General features: G+C 36.1%; 5 protein-coding genes across 9 annotated transcripts in view; 2 read left to right on the top strand and 3 right to left on the bottom strand.

The window, feature by feature from the left end:
* Positions 1-199: 199 nt before the first annotated feature.
* LOC108968297 (probable peroxisomal membrane protein PEX13) lies at positions 200-2,599 on the bottom strand. Its single transcript, XM_018932227.1, has 4 exons — positions 2,462-2,599; positions 1,668-2,399; positions 1,367-1,593; positions 200-1,144 (listed from the first exon to the last, which is right to left on the bottom strand). The coding sequence occupies exons 2-4, from the start codon at positions 2,291-2,293 to the stop codon at positions 660-662; spliced, it is 1,338 nt and encodes a 445-aa protein (XP_018787772.1). The 5' UTR covers positions 2,294-2,399; positions 2,462-2,599; the 3' UTR covers positions 200-659.
* Positions 2,600-2,847: 248 nt separating this feature from the next.
* LOC108968287 (F-box/SPRY domain-containing protein 1) lies at positions 2,848-4,326 on the top strand. The gene is made up of 4 exons (XM_018932204.1): positions 2,848-3,511; positions 3,571-3,844; positions 3,920-4,010; positions 4,110-4,326. The coding sequence occupies exons 1-4, from the start codon at positions 3,207-3,209 to the stop codon at positions 4,202-4,204; spliced, it is 765 nt and encodes a 254-aa protein (XP_018787749.1). The 5' UTR covers positions 2,848-3,206; the 3' UTR covers positions 4,205-4,326.
* Positions 4,327-5,102: 776 nt separating this feature from the next.
* On the bottom strand, positions 5,103-5,655 carry LOC108968288 (myeloma-overexpressed gene 2 protein homolog). 3 transcript variants are annotated; one of them, XM_018932205.1, is made up of 2 exons: positions 5,459-5,655; positions 5,103-5,319 (listed from the first exon to the last, which is right to left on the bottom strand). In XM_018932205.1, the coding sequence occupies exons 1-2, from the start codon at positions 5,507-5,509 to the stop codon at positions 5,191-5,193; spliced, it is 180 nt and encodes a 59-aa protein (XP_018787750.1). In that variant the 5' UTR covers positions 5,510-5,655; the 3' UTR covers positions 5,103-5,190. The 3 variants fall into 3 exon arrangements, with proteins under 3 accessions (XP_018787750.1, XP_018787751.1, XP_018787752.1); XM_018932206.1 differs by having other exon boundaries at positions 5,103-5,341; positions 5,421-5,514; XM_018932207.1 differs by having other exon boundaries at positions 5,421-5,512.
* A 284-nt stretch (positions 5,656-5,939) lies between these two features.
* On the top strand, positions 5,940-6,801 carry LOC108968289 (UPF0587 protein CG4646). The gene is made up of 2 exons (XM_018932208.1): positions 5,940-6,325; positions 6,381-6,801. Exons 1-2 carry the CDS (start codon positions 6,067-6,069, stop codon positions 6,617-6,619), a joined length of 498 nt encoding a protein of 165 aa, XP_018787753.1. The 5' UTR covers positions 5,940-6,066; the 3' UTR covers positions 6,620-6,801.
* A 1,140-nt stretch (positions 6,802-7,941) lies between these two features.
* The window catches only part of LOC108968291 (sterol regulatory element-binding protein cleavage-activating protein), a 31,471-nt gene continuing 22,559 nt past the window's right edge, over positions 7,942-16,853 (bottom strand). Inside the window, exons 1-7 of one of the 3 annotated variants that reach the window (XM_018932212.1) lie at positions 15,144-15,207; positions 11,936-13,394; positions 11,058-11,881; positions 10,816-10,984; positions 9,660-9,874; positions 9,242-9,596; positions 7,942-9,049 (exon numbers count right to left, since the gene is read on the bottom strand). In XM_018932212.1, the coding sequence (XP_018787757.1) occupies positions 8,871-9,049; positions 9,242-9,596; positions 9,660-9,874; positions 10,816-10,984; positions 11,058-11,881; positions 11,936-13,394; positions 15,144-15,146 (3,204 nt within the window). In that variant the 5' untranslated portion in view covers positions 15,147-15,207 and the 3' untranslated portion in view covers positions 7,942-8,870. Of the gene's footprint in view, positions 9,050-9,241; positions 9,597-9,659; positions 9,875-10,815; positions 10,985-11,057; positions 11,882-11,935; positions 13,395-15,143; positions 15,208-16,853 lie in introns of those variants that run through there. The other 2 variants (XM_018932211.1, XM_018932210.1) reach the window with 2 other exon arrangements.

Here is a 16,853-nt window from a genome sequence, read left to right as displayed (position 1 = left end):
AAAAATTTCTATGAAACTATTTTTCAAGACTTATGGCAATGGTCAAATTAAATTTGACGGCATCGGTTGTTTCGAAATATTGATTTTCTACTGATTTGTATTTTTAAATTTAACGTAAAGTACAAGTAGATCTATCTAAATATTTTTTTGTTTTGGTAAATTAACAAAGTAAAAATATAACAATGAAATAAAAGTTTACTGAATTGTTCGAATTTGTAAGGTTCATTTATTGGTATGTATGTACATATATATATTTTAATATGTATAAATATATCATCTAGCACATTTTATATTTTTTTATTTGGGTACCACTCGCCATAAATAACATTAATTTTAATACAGTGATTTTGTCTTACAAACAATATACTTGTTTTATAGTTTAGTTTAGCCTAACGGCTTTTTAAGTCATTCTTAGAAATAAATTTGGGCATTTATATAAAACTACAACTTTATTTCTATGTGCAAATATGTATTTTTTTTAAGTTTACTTTACACCTATAAAAAAAAAAAATATTCCAACAAAATGATCAAAGTTCACAGTACACAACTTTTTAACTAGTTCTCAACTTTTTAAATAGAACAAGTGGAATTCTCAACGTTTTACGGTTAAATTTAAAAATATTTAGGATGCAATGTTGAACTATTCGCAGTGAATCTCATTATATTTCTTCGCTGGCACTGGGAGCTAATACCGAGACAATGGATTTGCCAAGTGTTTGTGGTGCAATATCAAAATCAGCCAGAGTGTCCGTACCATCAATTTGTTGATTGGAGGGCGGTGCCGGAAAAGACGAAGCTGATAAGTCCATTAAAGCTGGCTGTGGTGCTTTGTTAATTTTTGGCTCTGCCATCTGTGACATCGTCTGTTGCTGATATTCATATTTTTGTTGCTGTTGTTGTTGTTCTTCACGCAATTGTTGCGGACTTTTCACATAATTTATCGGTATAATGCCAACATTCTGATGGTCCACAGTACAGGCTATTGCCCAGCCGGTGTTCAACATTCCAAGAGTATTTTGTATTTCTTTCGGCGCAATGAGCAAAGGTTGTTTGCTGTGCATACTCAATTCAGTAGGATTTCTGGCTTGAAAATCATACATCGCAACAGTTTCGATAGGATTAATCCACTTTGTCGGATTACGCGCTGCAATAGACCAAATATGATTAAACAACTGTAGAATGCTTTATATTATTATCTAATCTTAAATATATGCGATTGAAATAATTGTACTGTGTACTGATTTGTAAACAAAAAAATCAGAGATAACGATAAGATATAAGCAGATCATATCTTGTTATTATAGATATAATAATTACGTATGTACTTGGTCAAAGTGTATTTATAGAATCACACAAGTGTACATACCTTCTTCCTGCGCTGTATTTGTAACTGTACCCAAGAGTTTCATTACAAGGTATGGTGCTGTAAATATAAAACTTATAAAAGCCAATACCGGCCATGGGGATTGACCTTTGTGAGGTAACTTAGGTGCGCCCGATTGTTGTGAAGAATCATTGACGGCTTCTGCGAAAGCTTGTTTGAACGTCTCGCTTGACGGATCAATATTTGATAAACGAAGCCAGTACATTATTCTACAATTTAAATTACACAAACGTCAATGTGATTATAACAATAAAAATAAAATTATTAATTAATATCAATTTACTTTTTATACATCCATGTTAGTCCACGAAAAATGGCGAATGTTTGCCAAAACTGTGCAAATACTCCTCTTAATCGGCCAAAATTCGATGCTACACCCAATATGGCACGAAAAGAACTAGTCAGTGCAAAAAATGTAGAATCAAGCATTGATGCTATATTTCCAATAGCTGATACCAGCGATTCAATACTTTGAAACGCAGGTCTAGCGCTCGCTTCCGCCATTTGTACGAAACGCATTTCAGGATCCAAAGGATTAATGCCGCCAATACCAAAACGATTGTACGCACCACCAAAATTACCCCCATAGCTTCCAAACGACCCGTAACCGCCATAACTGTTACCATATCCACCGTATGAGCCAAAACTGTTACCAAAGCTATTGTAACCTGTATAACCACCATAAGTGTTGTTGGTACTATAGCCGATGTTGGTAGTATAAGGAGCTTGTGGCAGTGGTGGAGGTAACGCACGTACATTACCAGCGAAGGGTGTGTGCAGTTGTGAGTCACTGCTATTTCCAATAGTCCGTATTCCACCGCCAGTTGCCACGCCTGCTGATGGCATCAAATTTGATTCCATCAATATAGGACTTCGGAAATTATTTGTAGCTCCGCCGTTATCTACCATATTATTGTTTAGGAAACTTTGTGGTCCTTCGCTTTCACTAACGAAGAGATTGAACTTTGTTCCAAATGTTAATTGAGTGGAAGTGATTTTATCGATTGACTTTAACCTGCTATCGCGAGTTATTTATTAAAATGCAAAAAAATAATTTAATTTTGTTTACGCCCCGACCTTGGTCTAGCTAAACTTTCTTTCAACGGAAAATATCCTTTTCAGACTTTTTTCTCCAAACAATACGTGCAAAAACAATGAACTTATCCGCAAATATGTGAATCAAATCGAATAATAAGCTGTATATTTTGACAGTTTGAAAAAACATAACATTGGAATGTATTAGCGCTGCCAAGCTTAAGAAAAATATGGCAGAGAACATAAATTATGATATACGTTCTCTGGTTTAAATAAATTCAGTTAGACCAATGGTAACACAGACTCCAGTTTTCATTGAAATTTTCACTTTACGAACTACCCGTTAATCCAAGACACAAAAATTGACGTCATTCTGTAAAAATTAAACGAATTAGATTTGAAGAGAAACGTCAAAAAAGCGTTGTAACTTTAGTTTTGTTAAAGATTTGTAAAAAGTTATTGCTATGCAAATAAATGAGGCAAGCTATATAATATAAATATAATTAATACTTCATTAAAGTGTGAAAAGTACCGAAAATGCATAATCAAAATAAAACTAATAAAAGAAGATAAGTTCGTTTGAAAGTGTGAATGATGTCAAACTAGGTACTGCAATTGTAATTACTGTTAACACATTGCTTCGTAATACTTAACAATAGTAGCCAAAATAGTCAATTGGAGCATTACTAGCTTCTTCTTTTCCACATTATTTGGGGCAATCTATAACCGGTGAAGACTATCAGAGAGTGATACCGTATTTAGTAACCGTCATACTTCAAACCTCATAATGGTTGATCCATTTCTTGCGACGAATTACAATGTTTTAGAGGTAATCTTCTCTTATTTGGATTTACGTGATTTGAAAAATTGCGCATTGGTTTGCTGGAATTGGTACCATTTTCTGAATGATGAAAGTTCAGAAGTATGGCGAATGCATTGTTTGCGAAAGTTACCACAAGAGGCTCTAAAATCAGATTTGTTGTCTTCAGTTACTACCTATAAAAAAAGATTACGCGCTTATTATCATGCCTGGAACCCAAATGATTGCTCACGTAATGTTTATATAAAACCAAATGGGTTTACTTTGCATCGGTAAATATAAATAAACTACAAAACATAAATGTAAAAATTTTAACGAAAATTATTTAAAGCAATCCCGTTGCACAAAGCACAGACGCCGCACGTGGAAAAATAGGGTTTCGGCAAGGACGGCACTCATGGGAGGTCATATGGGAAGGACCACTTGGCACGGTTGCCGTAATTGGTATATCCACAAAAGAAGCAGTTTTACAATGTCACGGTTATGTGGCCTTATTGGGTTCAGACGATCAGAGTTGGGGATGGAATTTGGTGGAGAATATGTTGCTTCACAATGGTGATGCGCAAGGAAATTATCCCTTGTTAAATAATCCACCAAAGTATCAGGTAGGGCACATCGATTGCATATTAAATATTGTATAATCTATTTTCTGATATTTGCTATTTGTTAATTGAACTCAGGTCGGCGAACGGATACGCGTCATACTTGATTGTGATGATAACACATTATCTTTCGAAAAAAACAGTGAATTTTTAGGTGTAGCGTTTAAAGGTAAGTTCTAATGCTATAAAAACAACCACAATTAAAAGATATGATTAGATGTGTATATTCTGGATTTTCCAATGCTTTACAAATATCTATATATTACAGGTTTGCCAGACAAAAAGCTGTATCCAACGGTGTCCGCGGTATATGGGAACACTGAGGTCTCAATGGTGTATTTAGGACCACCGTTAGATGGTTGAAATTTTTATTTGCATTTTTTTTCTACAAACAGTATGGTAAAAAAAACAATTAGACATATATAAACTATATGTAAAAGAAATACGTTTTCACACAAGAAGGGGCAATGATTTTAAAAGCATAACTTTTATACTTAATTTTTCTAACTATGCAAACAAATCAAGAAACTACTGAACAGTTTTCGTAAGCACATAAACTTCTGAACACCTAAAAATCCAATTTAGATTCAAATTATGACCAATAACAATCTCATCCAGATAATAGCTTTTAATCAAAAGTCAAGTTTAAGTTAATTCACAAAAATTAATATTGTAAGTTCGCTCTTAAAACTAAAAACTTCAAAAGTACCAGTCAGTAAATCATAGAAAAGTACAGGGAGTTGAATTATCTGTATTTTAGGTGATGTGGGAATTAAACTTAAATCGGCTTATTCAATGTAATTTGAATTGTGGTAACAAGTGTGCAATATTTGTACCGTGAGATTCTTTTAGCTATTATATGCATACTTTGACGCACGTTAATTTTAACAGGTAGCATTTTTTTAGTAATTCTAACTATTCTTAAGAAAAATACACCCATATGAAAATAAAAATTCTTTTTGTAAGTTAGGTGTCACTGAACTCGTTATTCTCAGCATAATTTTTAAAACATTTCTTCAAAGTGACTTCGTTAGTTAATATCGTAAGGTCCACTAGCTAGTCCATCTTTTCTGTTTAGCTATTAGTTTAAAAAATGTAAATATAACTTTAATTTATTTTAAGTTTAATTTATGATTGAATGCATATTTTACAAATATTGTAAGTAGTGAATTAAATTCGGTCTTTTAATGTTATTTTACTCAAAAATAATCATAATTTAAGTGAAAATGTATATGTAAATATAAGAAAATATAAAACCGTATTGAAAATTCAAATGAATGTTTTATTAATTAAAAGTATTTACTTATAGATATTTAACATAATTTCCAAACTGAACTTTTGATATTGGGTTAACCAATAGTTTTTGCTGGCACATCATCGTCATCATCAAATAACTCCTCGAAATCGTTGTAGAAGTCGGCATGCACCTGCTTCTCATTAGTTGGCAAATCGATTAGTAGACCTGAGGAGCTTCCCGACTGTAATGTAGATATATAAATCCTTTTAAAATGTTTTTGTCATAACAAAATAGGTTATGAATTCAGTGTAAATATAATATAATCCTGATGAAATTCTTAACTGTGTTATGCGCTGCCTCATCTTCATCGGTAATCATACCTCTTCCATATCCGTGCTGAACATTTCATCGGCAGCCGGTGTTGGCTTCATTTCACGTAATACAGGATCCGTTGTACTGGTATATAATTAACTTGCTATTTTGTTTATAAACTTAATGTTGCAAATAAAGTGTTGTTCGAGAAAATATTAAACAATGAATTTATTGCAGATAAGGAAATGCCAAAAAAGTTTAGTCAGCTGTTTGATTTATTTGGGTCAGTGTTACCAGTTAATTCTAATAAGAATTTTTTTTTATATATCAGTTTTGGTATACGATGATTAAGTAACAAATGAAGGCATATCAAACAGCATGAATTTTGGAAAGTTAAAATAACTTATTAACAATTGTTGCTCTATTAAGTGGTATATATGTTAAAAAATATATAGCTTAGTGACACTATAAAATAAATTAAAAACCATTCATTTTGACGATTTTTTTACTATGAAGAAGGGTCATCCCAATTGGCATCCTGCAATCTGACATTTTGTTAACAGCTGCTTACGTGGAAAATGTATGTAGAAAAACTCGGCAAATACCGCAAAGAATTAAAGGAAGTTGATTTCTAGAATTTCTTCACAAGTAGAATAGGTGCAACAATAAATATAAAATGGTTCGCATTGGTTTGCAAATCTCTGCTACTTTAGAGAATATCGACAGTCTGGAAACAAATCATCCGGATTATTCGTTTTTTGTGAAAATAAAATGCTCCAATTGTGGTGAGCCGTCAGACAAATGGCACGACATAACGGAATCAGAGCGCATACAAGCAAGTTCTGACGCACGAAATCCTGAAGGTTTCAACTTTTATATGAAATGTAAAATGTGTGGCCGTGAGAACAGCATTGATATAGTGGAAAAAACGAATTGTAATAAGATATTAAAGATATTTTTAAAATATTTAAATGAATGGTGTACTTTCAGCGCCTTACACACATGAAGATGCGGGCAAGTTCAAAACAATTGTGATCTTCGATTGCCGTGGAGTGGAGCCTATTGACTTTTCACCGCGTCATGGCTGGATAGTGCGTTCTGCGGAAAATGGTCAAACATTCGAAGATGTGGATCTATCCGAAGACGATTGGGTTGAATATGATCAGAAGAATAAAGAATCTATTGGTGTATATGAATTCGAGTCGCAATTTGTAAAATTGAAGAAATAATATGAAATTTGTACAATATATAAATACACATATATCCACGTATTATATATAGTTGAGCAGTTGTTTAAAGACACCTTGAAGTGTTTGTTCGCTGCTTATGATATTCTTGTTAAAGTTAGTGTTTGCCGAGAATCAATATCAATAGATTTATAAACCTAACTCACAAAAATCTTGAAAAATAATTTTGCTATGCATTTGTTGATAATATTAAACAAACGGAACGGATGGAGAGGATAAGTGACGACATTCCTATCGCCCTTCTCCTAAGGGACGGGATTACGAAATCAACTCACTTCACGAAAAGGTTTAAGGTTACCCTCGGGAGCAAGAGTGAGTGGAACGACATTGAGGTGTCCCACCGACGGCTCAAAAACGTCGTAAGGAATAGGTGCTGGTATTGTAGGCCCGCGTACAAAGCTCTCCATTCCGATGGGAAGCTTTCCAAGTATTTTTTAGGCTGAAGTCCTGGCTATAAGCCGGTGTGCAGAGATAAACCTCCACCGCAACTATCGCAACGAGCGCATAGCGATCTTCCTATGAGATCAAATCGCTTTTGGTGCAGGAGTGCAGAGAACGATTGAACAACCTAGCTACAAAGAACCGGGTGCACCTAATCTGGGTGCCCGGCCACAGGGGCATAGCCGGCAACGAACTGGCTGACGAGCTAGCCHGCTCCGCAGCCKCCACCAGTATGGTTGGGCCCGAACCATTCATTGCGGTGGGTCCCCACACTGTGAAGGAGYKGCTCCGCAAGGAAGAAAGAGTGTGCAGGGAAAGGTATTGGCAGCGAGCGCACGGTATGCATCATGCCAAGCTGTGAGTTGGGAGGGGGGTGGCGGTTTTACCAAAAGAGATTTAAATCGTTAATCAACCTCCCAAGAAACAAACTCAGGATCCTGGTTGCATTCTATACCGGCCACTGCAAGCTGAAAAGGCACTTAACCAACGTGGTCATCTTGCGTCAACTGTCGGTTTTGCGACAGGGACCCTGAAACCSCGGAGCACCTGCTAATCGRCTGCATTGCAGTCTGTAKGCGCAGGTCGAAGGCCCTTGGAGCCATGTTTCCGGATAGGGACCACATCGCCTCGCTAGCACCCAGCAAAATACTGAACTTCGTCAATATGCTGGGGCTAAGCGAGTCCCTGTGAGTTAGGAGAGGGCACAATAGACCTATGGTCGCAGTGCATTCCTCAGTTATGTATCTATCTATCTAAACAAACGGACGAAAAAATAAAAAAGTAGATATTATTAATTGTATAGATTATCGTAACCTCCTTAACGGGAGAGGTGATTTCTTATAAAAATGCAAAAGAAATATATATACTTTCTTATTATGAATTATTGTTTTTTGGGGTCAATTTATTTCAAATAAATCGGAAAACTGTAACTGTGAAAAGTATACAAATGTGTCATAAGTGTCTTCTTGTTACAATATCCAAATTAAACCTAAGGCTAAATATAAAAATATAAATAAAAAGCTAAAACGCCTATTAGTGGGTTAAAAATATGTGCACATACGTATGTATGTATTTTATATATACTGAGCTTATATATAAATCAGCTTAAACATAATTTTGGTAGGATATTAAATGAACTGGTTGTGAGTTTAATGGAACTTATAATGAAACATGAAAGTCAGTTCAGTTTTGAAAGGCACAATAACGCATTCAGAATAAAAAGTGTTCTATAAAAGGCATACAATTATTTAAAGTATACTCTTAAGGCAAATGCAAAATAGCCCCATTGCGAAGAAGAGTTTAAAGATAAAATAAAATAAAGTGTTACTAAAATATACACAGTTGCAGTCTAAAATATGTGTATATTTATTAGAAATAGTAGAAAGATTATGAATGCTACTGAAAACCAAAAACAAAAAACTAAAAAAAATTTACAGCAAGTCCGAATTCGACTACTTAACTGCCTGTATAAACATATGTAATTAATTTAGTTTAATCCTGTTTTTTGCGATGCCTGTATGCGTATCTACACAAACGTACCCTCTCTGAGAAATCTTTAAGTTCTTTAAAAAAAATTTAACGAATATAATGCAGTCATCTTCTGAAATAAACACCACAAGGCTTCAGCCACAACCTTTAGGCTATCAGGCAATTTGGTGATTTGTGTGAGTTATGGACGTACATGGTAGTTGAGATAGACAATATTTTTTAAACTTGCTATCAAAACTGTGTGTGGACGCACTTATGATTATTGTTATTAGTAATTATTAGGTTCAGGTAGTGCGCAGTTCGTTCAACTGTATTTATCTGAAACGATTGGAAAACGCACCACACGCAACTCATTCCCATAGTCGCATACAACAGCATCACCGGTGAGCATTAAAGTTTTCGGACAGAGTAGAGAATTCGCGCGATCAAGTTTAACTTCACGCGCTGGTTCACCAGTGCGCACATCCCAAACGATGAGGGAACCTGAAAGATAGAATTTAGAAAAATAATACAAATCAAAAAAAAAAAAAACAGTCAGATGAAATTAAAAATTAAAATATTTATTCGAAAGAATTGTAAACACAACAAAATATGGTTGCATCTCTCTTTTAGTTAAGTTTGATAAATGGTTTTATTAGTATTTTTCAAAATATTTCATAAAGGAAAAATACTCACCCATTTTGCAAGTGACAAGCAACGATGGTGTCAACATCAATAAACTCGAATAAGCGTTCAATATATTGATAGTAGTCAATAGGTTGCCTTGAAAACGTTCCCACACACAAATACGCTCATCAATACCCAGAGAAATAACATATGTGGGTGCGCATACCAACGCCGTGACGGCACCATCATGCGCTTGTATATTGTACATGCAAGCGCCAGTGAACAAATCCCATACGCATAGCATACCATCCTGGGAACCAGAGCCACCCGTGCCAGGTTGCCAGTGGTCGACAAAAAGGCACGTTATTGGCCCACAATGACCGTGTAGTGTGTATTCGATGTTGGCATTTGTTAGGCTGTACACCTAGTGCGCGAAGGAAATGCAAAAAAATTAATAAATTTAAAGATATTTTGATTTGTCGCGTACTTTAAGTGTGTGATCCTGACTACCAGTGAAGACCATTCCATTGGACACCTCCATGCAAGTAATGGGCTGTTGATGTGCGAAACGCACGGCTTCTAAGGTGATTTTCATTTCTTCCTTGTTAGAAGGAGGCGGCGATTGACCAGCAAAACACCCGCGTTGTTGTTGCGTATGGTGCATTAACCCAATACTGCCAGCTGAACTGGTGCGTGTGTGCGCTGTAAGTAATGAAAGAAGGTTAAAAAAATAATTATAAAAAAAACTTTAACTTCGGCTGCACCGAAACTATACTACCCAATATTGATGTATATGTTATAACAACTATACCTATGTACCAACGGAACGGAACTTAAAAAATTTTTAAGTGGGTTTTAGATTACCTAATAGGAAACAAATTTATGAGAATCTTTATTTGAATTTAGATTTGCCAGATGTATATGCTATAGTGAGCCCATATGTTCAAAGCAAGCCATGTCAAATATCGTGAAGATAGTTTGTCAAATAAAAAGATCTCCATACAAGGAGTTTATTTTAATCGTTCAGTTTGTATGGTTGATATCTGTTATAGTAGTCTCATAGCGGTAGTTCCGAAAAATATGCAGCGTTTTAGTGAGCAAAAGGCGTGTCAACAAATTCGTATCGACATCTCAAACCTGAGGGAGTACTTATGTATAGACACACATACGAACATAGCTCATTACTCTGTTCATTTACATACATACTTTATATGGTCTCCAGAGTTTTTTAGATGTCGCAAACTTCATGACCAAGTTAATATACTCTGTACCGTATCAGAACAAAAGGGTTGACCCTTAATAGATTGTTGGTATTGCATAAACCTCTGGGAATACTTCAGTAAAATGAAAACCTTTTTTCCGCAGTAGATTATCGTATAAAAATTATTTTAAAAAAATATTCGACCAGAGCTTGAATCTGATTTGGTCAGTCTTTCGAAATGTGCTTAAATAAGTTCTCTTAGAAACCGAATATGTGTTTTATTCCGCCAATTTTGTTTATTTTTCAAAATATTCGCAGCCTATAAGCGATCTTTATCCCTTATCTCTTAATGTTTCATTTCATTTCTTTGTTTTTCTTTATCAAAACTTATACTATTCTAAGAAGATACTCCAAGCAAACAAGTATTTCTATTTGCACTTACTTCTTCTATATGCCGACGTGAAATTCCAATCGATTTGTTGTCCTTTACAATAGGTTTCAAGTCGGAAGAACTCTAAGCGCCCACACAAGCGCGCCACAATGACCCGATCACCAYTTATATAGATGTGCGTTATGCCCTGATTGGACTTCACTTCGCCAGGTGAAATACACTACAAGCAAAAAGTTAATAAATAAATACAGCAAAAATAATTAAAATAATGTAAGATTCAATTGAGTAAACACCTTCAAGACGCCGTCTGGCATTTCCCACAACTCGATACGCCCATTTGCACAACCCACCGCCACTAGATTATCGAACGCGTTCATACACCAGATCGGCGAGTAGGGTAAACGCTCGAGCGCCACCTGTTCGTCTTCACGCTTTGTTGCTATCTGCATATGTTCACGATGAATTGTCGTCAAATTCTCACCGCTGCGTGAATCCCACACCTTTATTTGACCACGCAGGCAACAACTGATGATATGGGAACCATCGGTTATTAAACATTCGATCGTATGCTTGTGACCGACAATTTTCGTGGGAACACCCTCGAGTATATGCTCAGTTTTCTGTTGTATCTCCGACGACTCATACCAACTGGAACGCCATTCGGCATAGTTGCGTGTGCAAATGCAACGATAGAAAACGACCATTGTGTAGCTGAGCACAAAAATGCTGATTAAACACATGGAAATGACGAAAAAGAATTCCATCGGACTTTTGGGGTAAAGTGGTGTGCCGCCTGGAAATACCATTGGCGATTCACGGCGTTCATCGTCATTGAAATCAATGGGATCAAGTGCTGCGGCAAGCGCTTTCCATTGGAAGTTTTGCGCTATCTTCTCTTTGGGATTGCGTATGAGCACAGCCGCTTCGGCGCTAATAGGATGCGATAACTTGATAGTGGGTAGCAAAGTTACATAACGTCCACTCAGCGAAATATTATATTGTTTCATAATAGCGCACCAGTGAAAATTTGAGAGAAAATAATTCATTTCATAGTCTGGATAGAGCAGACGACGCAGCTCGGCATCTGTGTCATTAACGGATCCATCGCCGGCGGAGCCTAGGAATGCAATAATGCGTGAACATTTAGAAATCATATAATTATAACACTTACCTTTCTGTCTGCCATGTAGCGATTTCTTGCCTTTCTGCATACGGCTATCGCGTTGTCCCTTCACTCCCCCGCCCTCACCATCACTGTTCTGTCCCGCTGTTGTTGCGCCATTTATTACATGCTGCATATTTGTGAAGAAGCTTGAAACCGCGCTTTGTTCGTGTGTCTTGACATATCGTTGCGCTTCGTCTTTACCGTACGACGTACGATTGCCATCCATTGCAAATAGATTCTCCAAACAGCCCGAATTGTAAACAATCGTGCATATCCAAACGCTCATCCAAATCATGAAGGCACGCTGAAAGAAGCGCGTACGCGCCCAGAAATTAACAATGCGCAGTCGCTTCGGTATACGTCCATCTTTGTTCGGTTGAATTCCAGTCTTTGCTGTTAAGTCCGCTGGATGTGTATTGAGGTCGGCGAATGTTAGTTTTGGGTGCGATTGTGAACGATGGAACATGCCGAAGCCACCGTTGTTCATGGCATGGTGCGGTGTGGTCGAGACATCCCCCGCTAAGGATATATACGTCTGATTCTTATCGTAGAAACGATAGTCATTACGTCCATTCGGCAGCATACCGAAACCACCAGGCGGTAGCGTTGCCGTGTTATTGGTCATTGTGCATCTCAACATCATTTTTGGCAAATGCTTTGCTTCGGTAGTGTATTCGGGCAGTTTGATATTCATTGCGAGTATGGTAGGGAAAAGCAACATTTGCAGCATGAAATCAGAGAGCAAACCGATAATGGCGAATATGCTGAACTTTTGTATGACCGGCACCATTGTGATGCAACCAATGGTAAGTATGGTGATTTCGGTTAGCAACGTTTTGGAAATGTGCCAACCTTCCTTGCTGAGCGCTTTGGCGACACGTATCTTCACATCAAACGTCTCTTGCGTATAAACGACGCTCTTCGTTATAACTAGACAATTCTCTAGACCAACCAATATAACCAAATAGGGAAACACATCCTTCGATTGCAAACTGATAGTGAGACCGAAGAATGAGCAAACGCCCAGCGACATGGTCAGACTGCCTAGTACTGTTATAACAGCACAAACTGCGAGTAAGAGACGCGAGCGTATTATTTCGATCTTTCGCACCGAAAAATACATATAAATGAACAACAGCACAAAAGCAATCGCTAACGGCATAAACTCCCACAGTTTGAACTCATCTGGATAGAAAATGTAAGTGATGGCCGATTTCCCATCACCGGCTTTTGTTGTTGGCTGATCTGTCGTTGTTATTGGATTGAGTTGCAGGGGCGGATAGTACTGGAAGAGTTTATGTTTTAGTGTGCTTAAATACTCCAGATCGTTTTGCTTCAGTATCAGTGTGATGGCATATTGTATTATACGCGAACGCGAACGAAGTGGATAACGCTTGAAGCCGCTGTCTTGCATTGGTACTCCGAAGAGCATTTCGGCGATGGAGACTTTGGTTTTTTGGAGATTCTGAAAGTTGATAATAACATGTGTTGTAGAATACTAGTTTCATTGATCTATAAAAAAAGAGCTTAAATACTTTAATTGCCTGTTACAATTTAGAAAAAAAATGTGGTTTTTGAAGCCAGTATTCTTGCGACAACGTGACACAAAATACAGGACAGACCAAAATCAAGATACATACTTTATGACGGTTAGGGTAGTAGAAAATATGGACTGATTTATTGCTGGACCCGTAACTGGAATCGAGAATTTATTTGGAATTTGAGACAGGGAGAAGATATGTATATGAACTTATTTTTTAATTTAATTGAAATATCTAACCATAAAGGTTGCAGTAGATCTACTCTTACTAAACTGTAAGGCTGATAAGCTTGCTAGGACTGTTACTTCAATCTCAATAATTGCGGAATGGTGACGGGTAGGAGCTCCGTTGGCTTCGTGCTACTGCTAGAGGTTTGTTACTAGACCGCTCGGGCTCCCAATTCAGCAAGCGTTGGTCAACTACTACCAACTATATAATCGTAAGAGCCCGTAGTAAATCGGAAGGGGTCTAGGGAGTTCTTCGCTTTAAGTAAGGTTCACCTTTCAATGGTTGTAGGAGTTCTAGCTGGAAACTCTCTGATTAGAAGATGATATAGAAATATGATGACATTCTAGAGACATGAAAACAACGATTTGTGCATATATTTTCTAAATATGTAGGTATGAGGAAGGTCTCGACTTGGCTCACACGTCACTGTTGACAGTCATAACTTTGAAGTCGTACATAATTCCGTCTATCTCAACAAAAATGTTAGCCTCGAAATCCAAAGCAGAATAACTCTTGCCTACTCTTGAGAGTATTTGATGCAATACCCGCCGGGGGAAGCAGAGGAAGAGGAAAACCTGCATTCTGTTGGAAAGACTAGGCTACATTTGGAATCTCAAATTGGCCAGAACAGGGAAAAGCAAAAACGACTGGTGCGCTGATGTAAACTCGGTTATAACCGCATAAGCTGTGTTTACGTGAATAAAGAAGATGAGGAAGTCTATATGTCAAAGTACGTATGTAGATGTTTTCCATACAAAGATCTATACTAAGAGAATAATTGACGGAATAAATTTTTTTTATAGGGAAAAACTTAAGTAGATGGGGTAGTGCCGTTTTTTTTTAGCAAATAATCATAAATAAATGAAAAAACAATTATATTCGCCCTTTAGTAAACAAGTATCCAAACAAATCTGTGTAAGCGGCCGATCCTATGTAAAGTGTAAATATAAAGTGTTATATAGTTTAAATTAAAGGCAAGTGAGAAAGGGCTAAATATTTGTAAACAACAGGGTGTGTTATCTTTCATGTCGGTGAGTACAATAGGTTTTGAATAACTTTGAAATTAAGACATGTTTTTGAAAGCTATGAAACAAAAAATCCATCCACGATCTATGAAAAGAAATTGAATAATCAAAAAGTAGTGTCTGTCTGAAAGCCAACATAAGAATTAATTTTTGGGAGATCTCTGACACAATGCGAATCAAGTTAAACTGTCGATCACAAAAATGAGATGGAAGACGGATATAAAATCAAAGTGACATTTACTGGCCTTCTAAATCACCAGGTTTCGATAACTTTTTTTGGTATAGCAAGGTTATGGCTGACACACATCTCAATAACGATTTCAAAGCAAACGTCTTTATCTATTAATCAAAATCGATAATACCGTAAAAAATATTAAAATTTGTAGAACAATTTTCGGAAAATAAATATAAAAATACTACCATGAGCAAAAAATAGTAAGACGTTGCAGTATGCAACGGTGTATTGTTGTGGTTGCAAAACCAAGAGTTGTCGGCCCTTAATTTCGGGCTATTTTTACGAATGGACTCGCGCAAACGACGCATAACACTCAAATAATAGTGGCCGGTCGAAAAAAATGCGGAGTGCACCACATCTCGATAATCGAAGAAAACTGTCAACATAAACTTGGTTGTCAGTAATAATACGTTTTATGCCATCGTGGTAGTCGGAAAGCATTATTTCACAGATGTTCACGCGACGTTGTTTTTCGAAAAAATTAAGTGTTTTTGGAACCAACTTTTCTTAGGCCCAAATGATCTTTTAAAATGGTTTTCACTGATGCTTCTGATATTCCATCGATGCCAGTAAGATCTCTGACGGTTAATCGTCGATTCTCAAGCTCCAATTCCTTTTTTTTATTGATGAATTGGCCATCAGGAGATGTTGATGACCGTCCTGGTCGTGGTTCGTCGTCAACGCGCTCTCGACCCTCTTTGAAAAATTTATACCAATCAAATCAATTTCTCGCGACAAACAATTATTTTTTCCAAAATTCTGAACGTTGAGGAAACAGAAATTTGATAACGCACACAAATTTAATAATTAAAATAAACACTAATGCTTATTTTGATGTTACATTTGGCACAGGTGTCGCTGACAGTCAGACAAAAATAGAATAAACAAATATTTCAACGATAGGGTTTTCGCGCAAAGACTTAAAAAGTGTTACTATTTTTTGCCTACAGTAGTTTATTCATTATATGTCAGACATCTTTGGATTCCTTTTCTGTAGAAGTAAAATAATTTTTTACAATTATATTATATTATAATTTTAGTGCAATTATATTAAAAAATAAAATTGTATAAATCATAATAATGCTTTTAACCATTACACGTAGTAACAACCTTTAATTGATCATTACTATATACAGGTACAAACTAATCATTTTGTACGTGTAATATTTAGCGACAATGTCAACAGCAACAAGCATATTCATGCACATTGAAGAATTGGGTAAACTTAGTAGGCAAATATCGTTTAGTGTTTAATGCAATATTTGCTCAGAAAAGTAAACAGGAGACACTTAAGATGCAGACAGCGAAACGTCAGCGAAATAGGCAATTAATTGCTGACGTAGGCTCACCTTGTTGTGTTTGAAATCATTTTACCAGATGTGTTGGAAAAAAGATGAAGTTGTTAAAGAATATACAATTTACATACATTTTTAGCGAAAATCGAATATAAGTATATATGTATGTATGTATGTATGTCAGTACCGCTATACATATTAAAGATGAGTCAACTAGGCATGTAGTAGGTTGTAGTGATACTTTTCTTATCTTCAAACAAAAAATATACTAAAATTTTGTCACTATCTTGGAAGAAGTAAAAAGAAAAAATAAACAAGTAAGAATGAGCTAAATTCGCGTGTAACCGAACATTATATACCCTCGTAATTTAGAATAATTAAAACTGTGTGAAATAAATCCTTTATCCTAATCTATGAGTTCGGTATAAAATGAACTGAGAAGGCGAAATGATAGCGTTTTTTGAGGATTGGGGAAGCATGATACGTTGAAAACAATGTAAATGCTTAATATTAGAAGCGTGCGCAGATATTTTATCTTCAACTTTTCAATTTATATGTTGCATGGGTAAACAAATGAATGTGTCAATCTAGATTAACGTT

The sequence above is a fragment of the Bactrocera latifrons genome, unplaced genomic scaffold (assembly GCF_001853355.1).
Source record: "Bactrocera latifrons isolate USDA-ARS-PBARC rearing strain unplaced genomic scaffold, ASM185335v1 scaffold_209, whole genome shotgun sequence".
Lineage (NCBI taxonomy): Eukaryota > Metazoa > Arthropoda > Insecta > Diptera > Tephritidae > Bactrocera > Bactrocera latifrons.
This window is presented reverse-complemented; position numbering and strand designations above follow the sequence as displayed.

What these genes read in the sequence shown, in the direction of transcription:
- LOC108968297 (XM_018932227.1), bottom strand. Translation starts at nt 2,293, where the DNA reads ATGGTAGATAACGGCGGAGCTACAAATAATTTCCGAAGTCCTATATTG. An exon ending in CTAACATGGATGTATAAAAA is followed by an intron (nt 1,594 to 1,667) that starts GTAAATTGATAT and finishes TTTAAATTGTAG; the next exon opens with AATAATGTACTGGCTTCGTT. An exon ending in AAATACAGCGCAGGAAGAAG is followed by an intron (nt 1,145 to 1,366) that starts GTATGTACACTT and finishes GGTCTATTGCAG; the next exon opens with CGCGTAATCCGACAAAGTGG.
- LOC108968287 (XM_018932204.1), top strand. Translation starts at nt 3,207, where the DNA reads ATGGTTGATCCATTTCTTGCGACGAATTACAATGTTTTAGAGGTAATC. An exon ending in AATGGGTTTACTTTGCATCG is followed by an intron (nt 3,512 to 3,570) that starts GTAAATATAAAT and finishes AATTATTTAAAG; the next exon opens with CAATCCCGTTGCACAAAGCA. An exon ending in TTTAGGTGTAGCGTTTAAAG is followed by an intron (nt 4,011 to 4,109) that starts GTAAGTTCTAAT and finishes TATATATTACAG; the next exon opens with GTTTGCCAGACAAAAAGCTG.
- LOC108968288 (XM_018932205.1), bottom strand. Translation starts at nt 5,509, where the DNA reads ATGAAGCCAACACCGGCTGCCGATGAAATGTTCAGCACGGATATGGAA. An exon ending in TCAGCACGGATATGGAAGAG is followed by an intron (nt 5,320 to 5,458) that starts GTATGATTACCG and finishes TCTACATTACAG; the next exon opens with TCGGGAAGCTCCTCAGGTCT.
- LOC108968289 (XM_018932208.1), top strand. Translation starts at nt 6,067, where the DNA reads ATGGTTCGCATTGGTTTGCAAATCTCTGCTACTTTAGAGAATATCGAC. An exon ending in TATAGTGGAAAAAACGAATT is followed by an intron (nt 6,326 to 6,380) that starts GTAATAAGATAT and finishes GTGTACTTTCAG; the next exon opens with CGCCTTACACACATGAAGAT.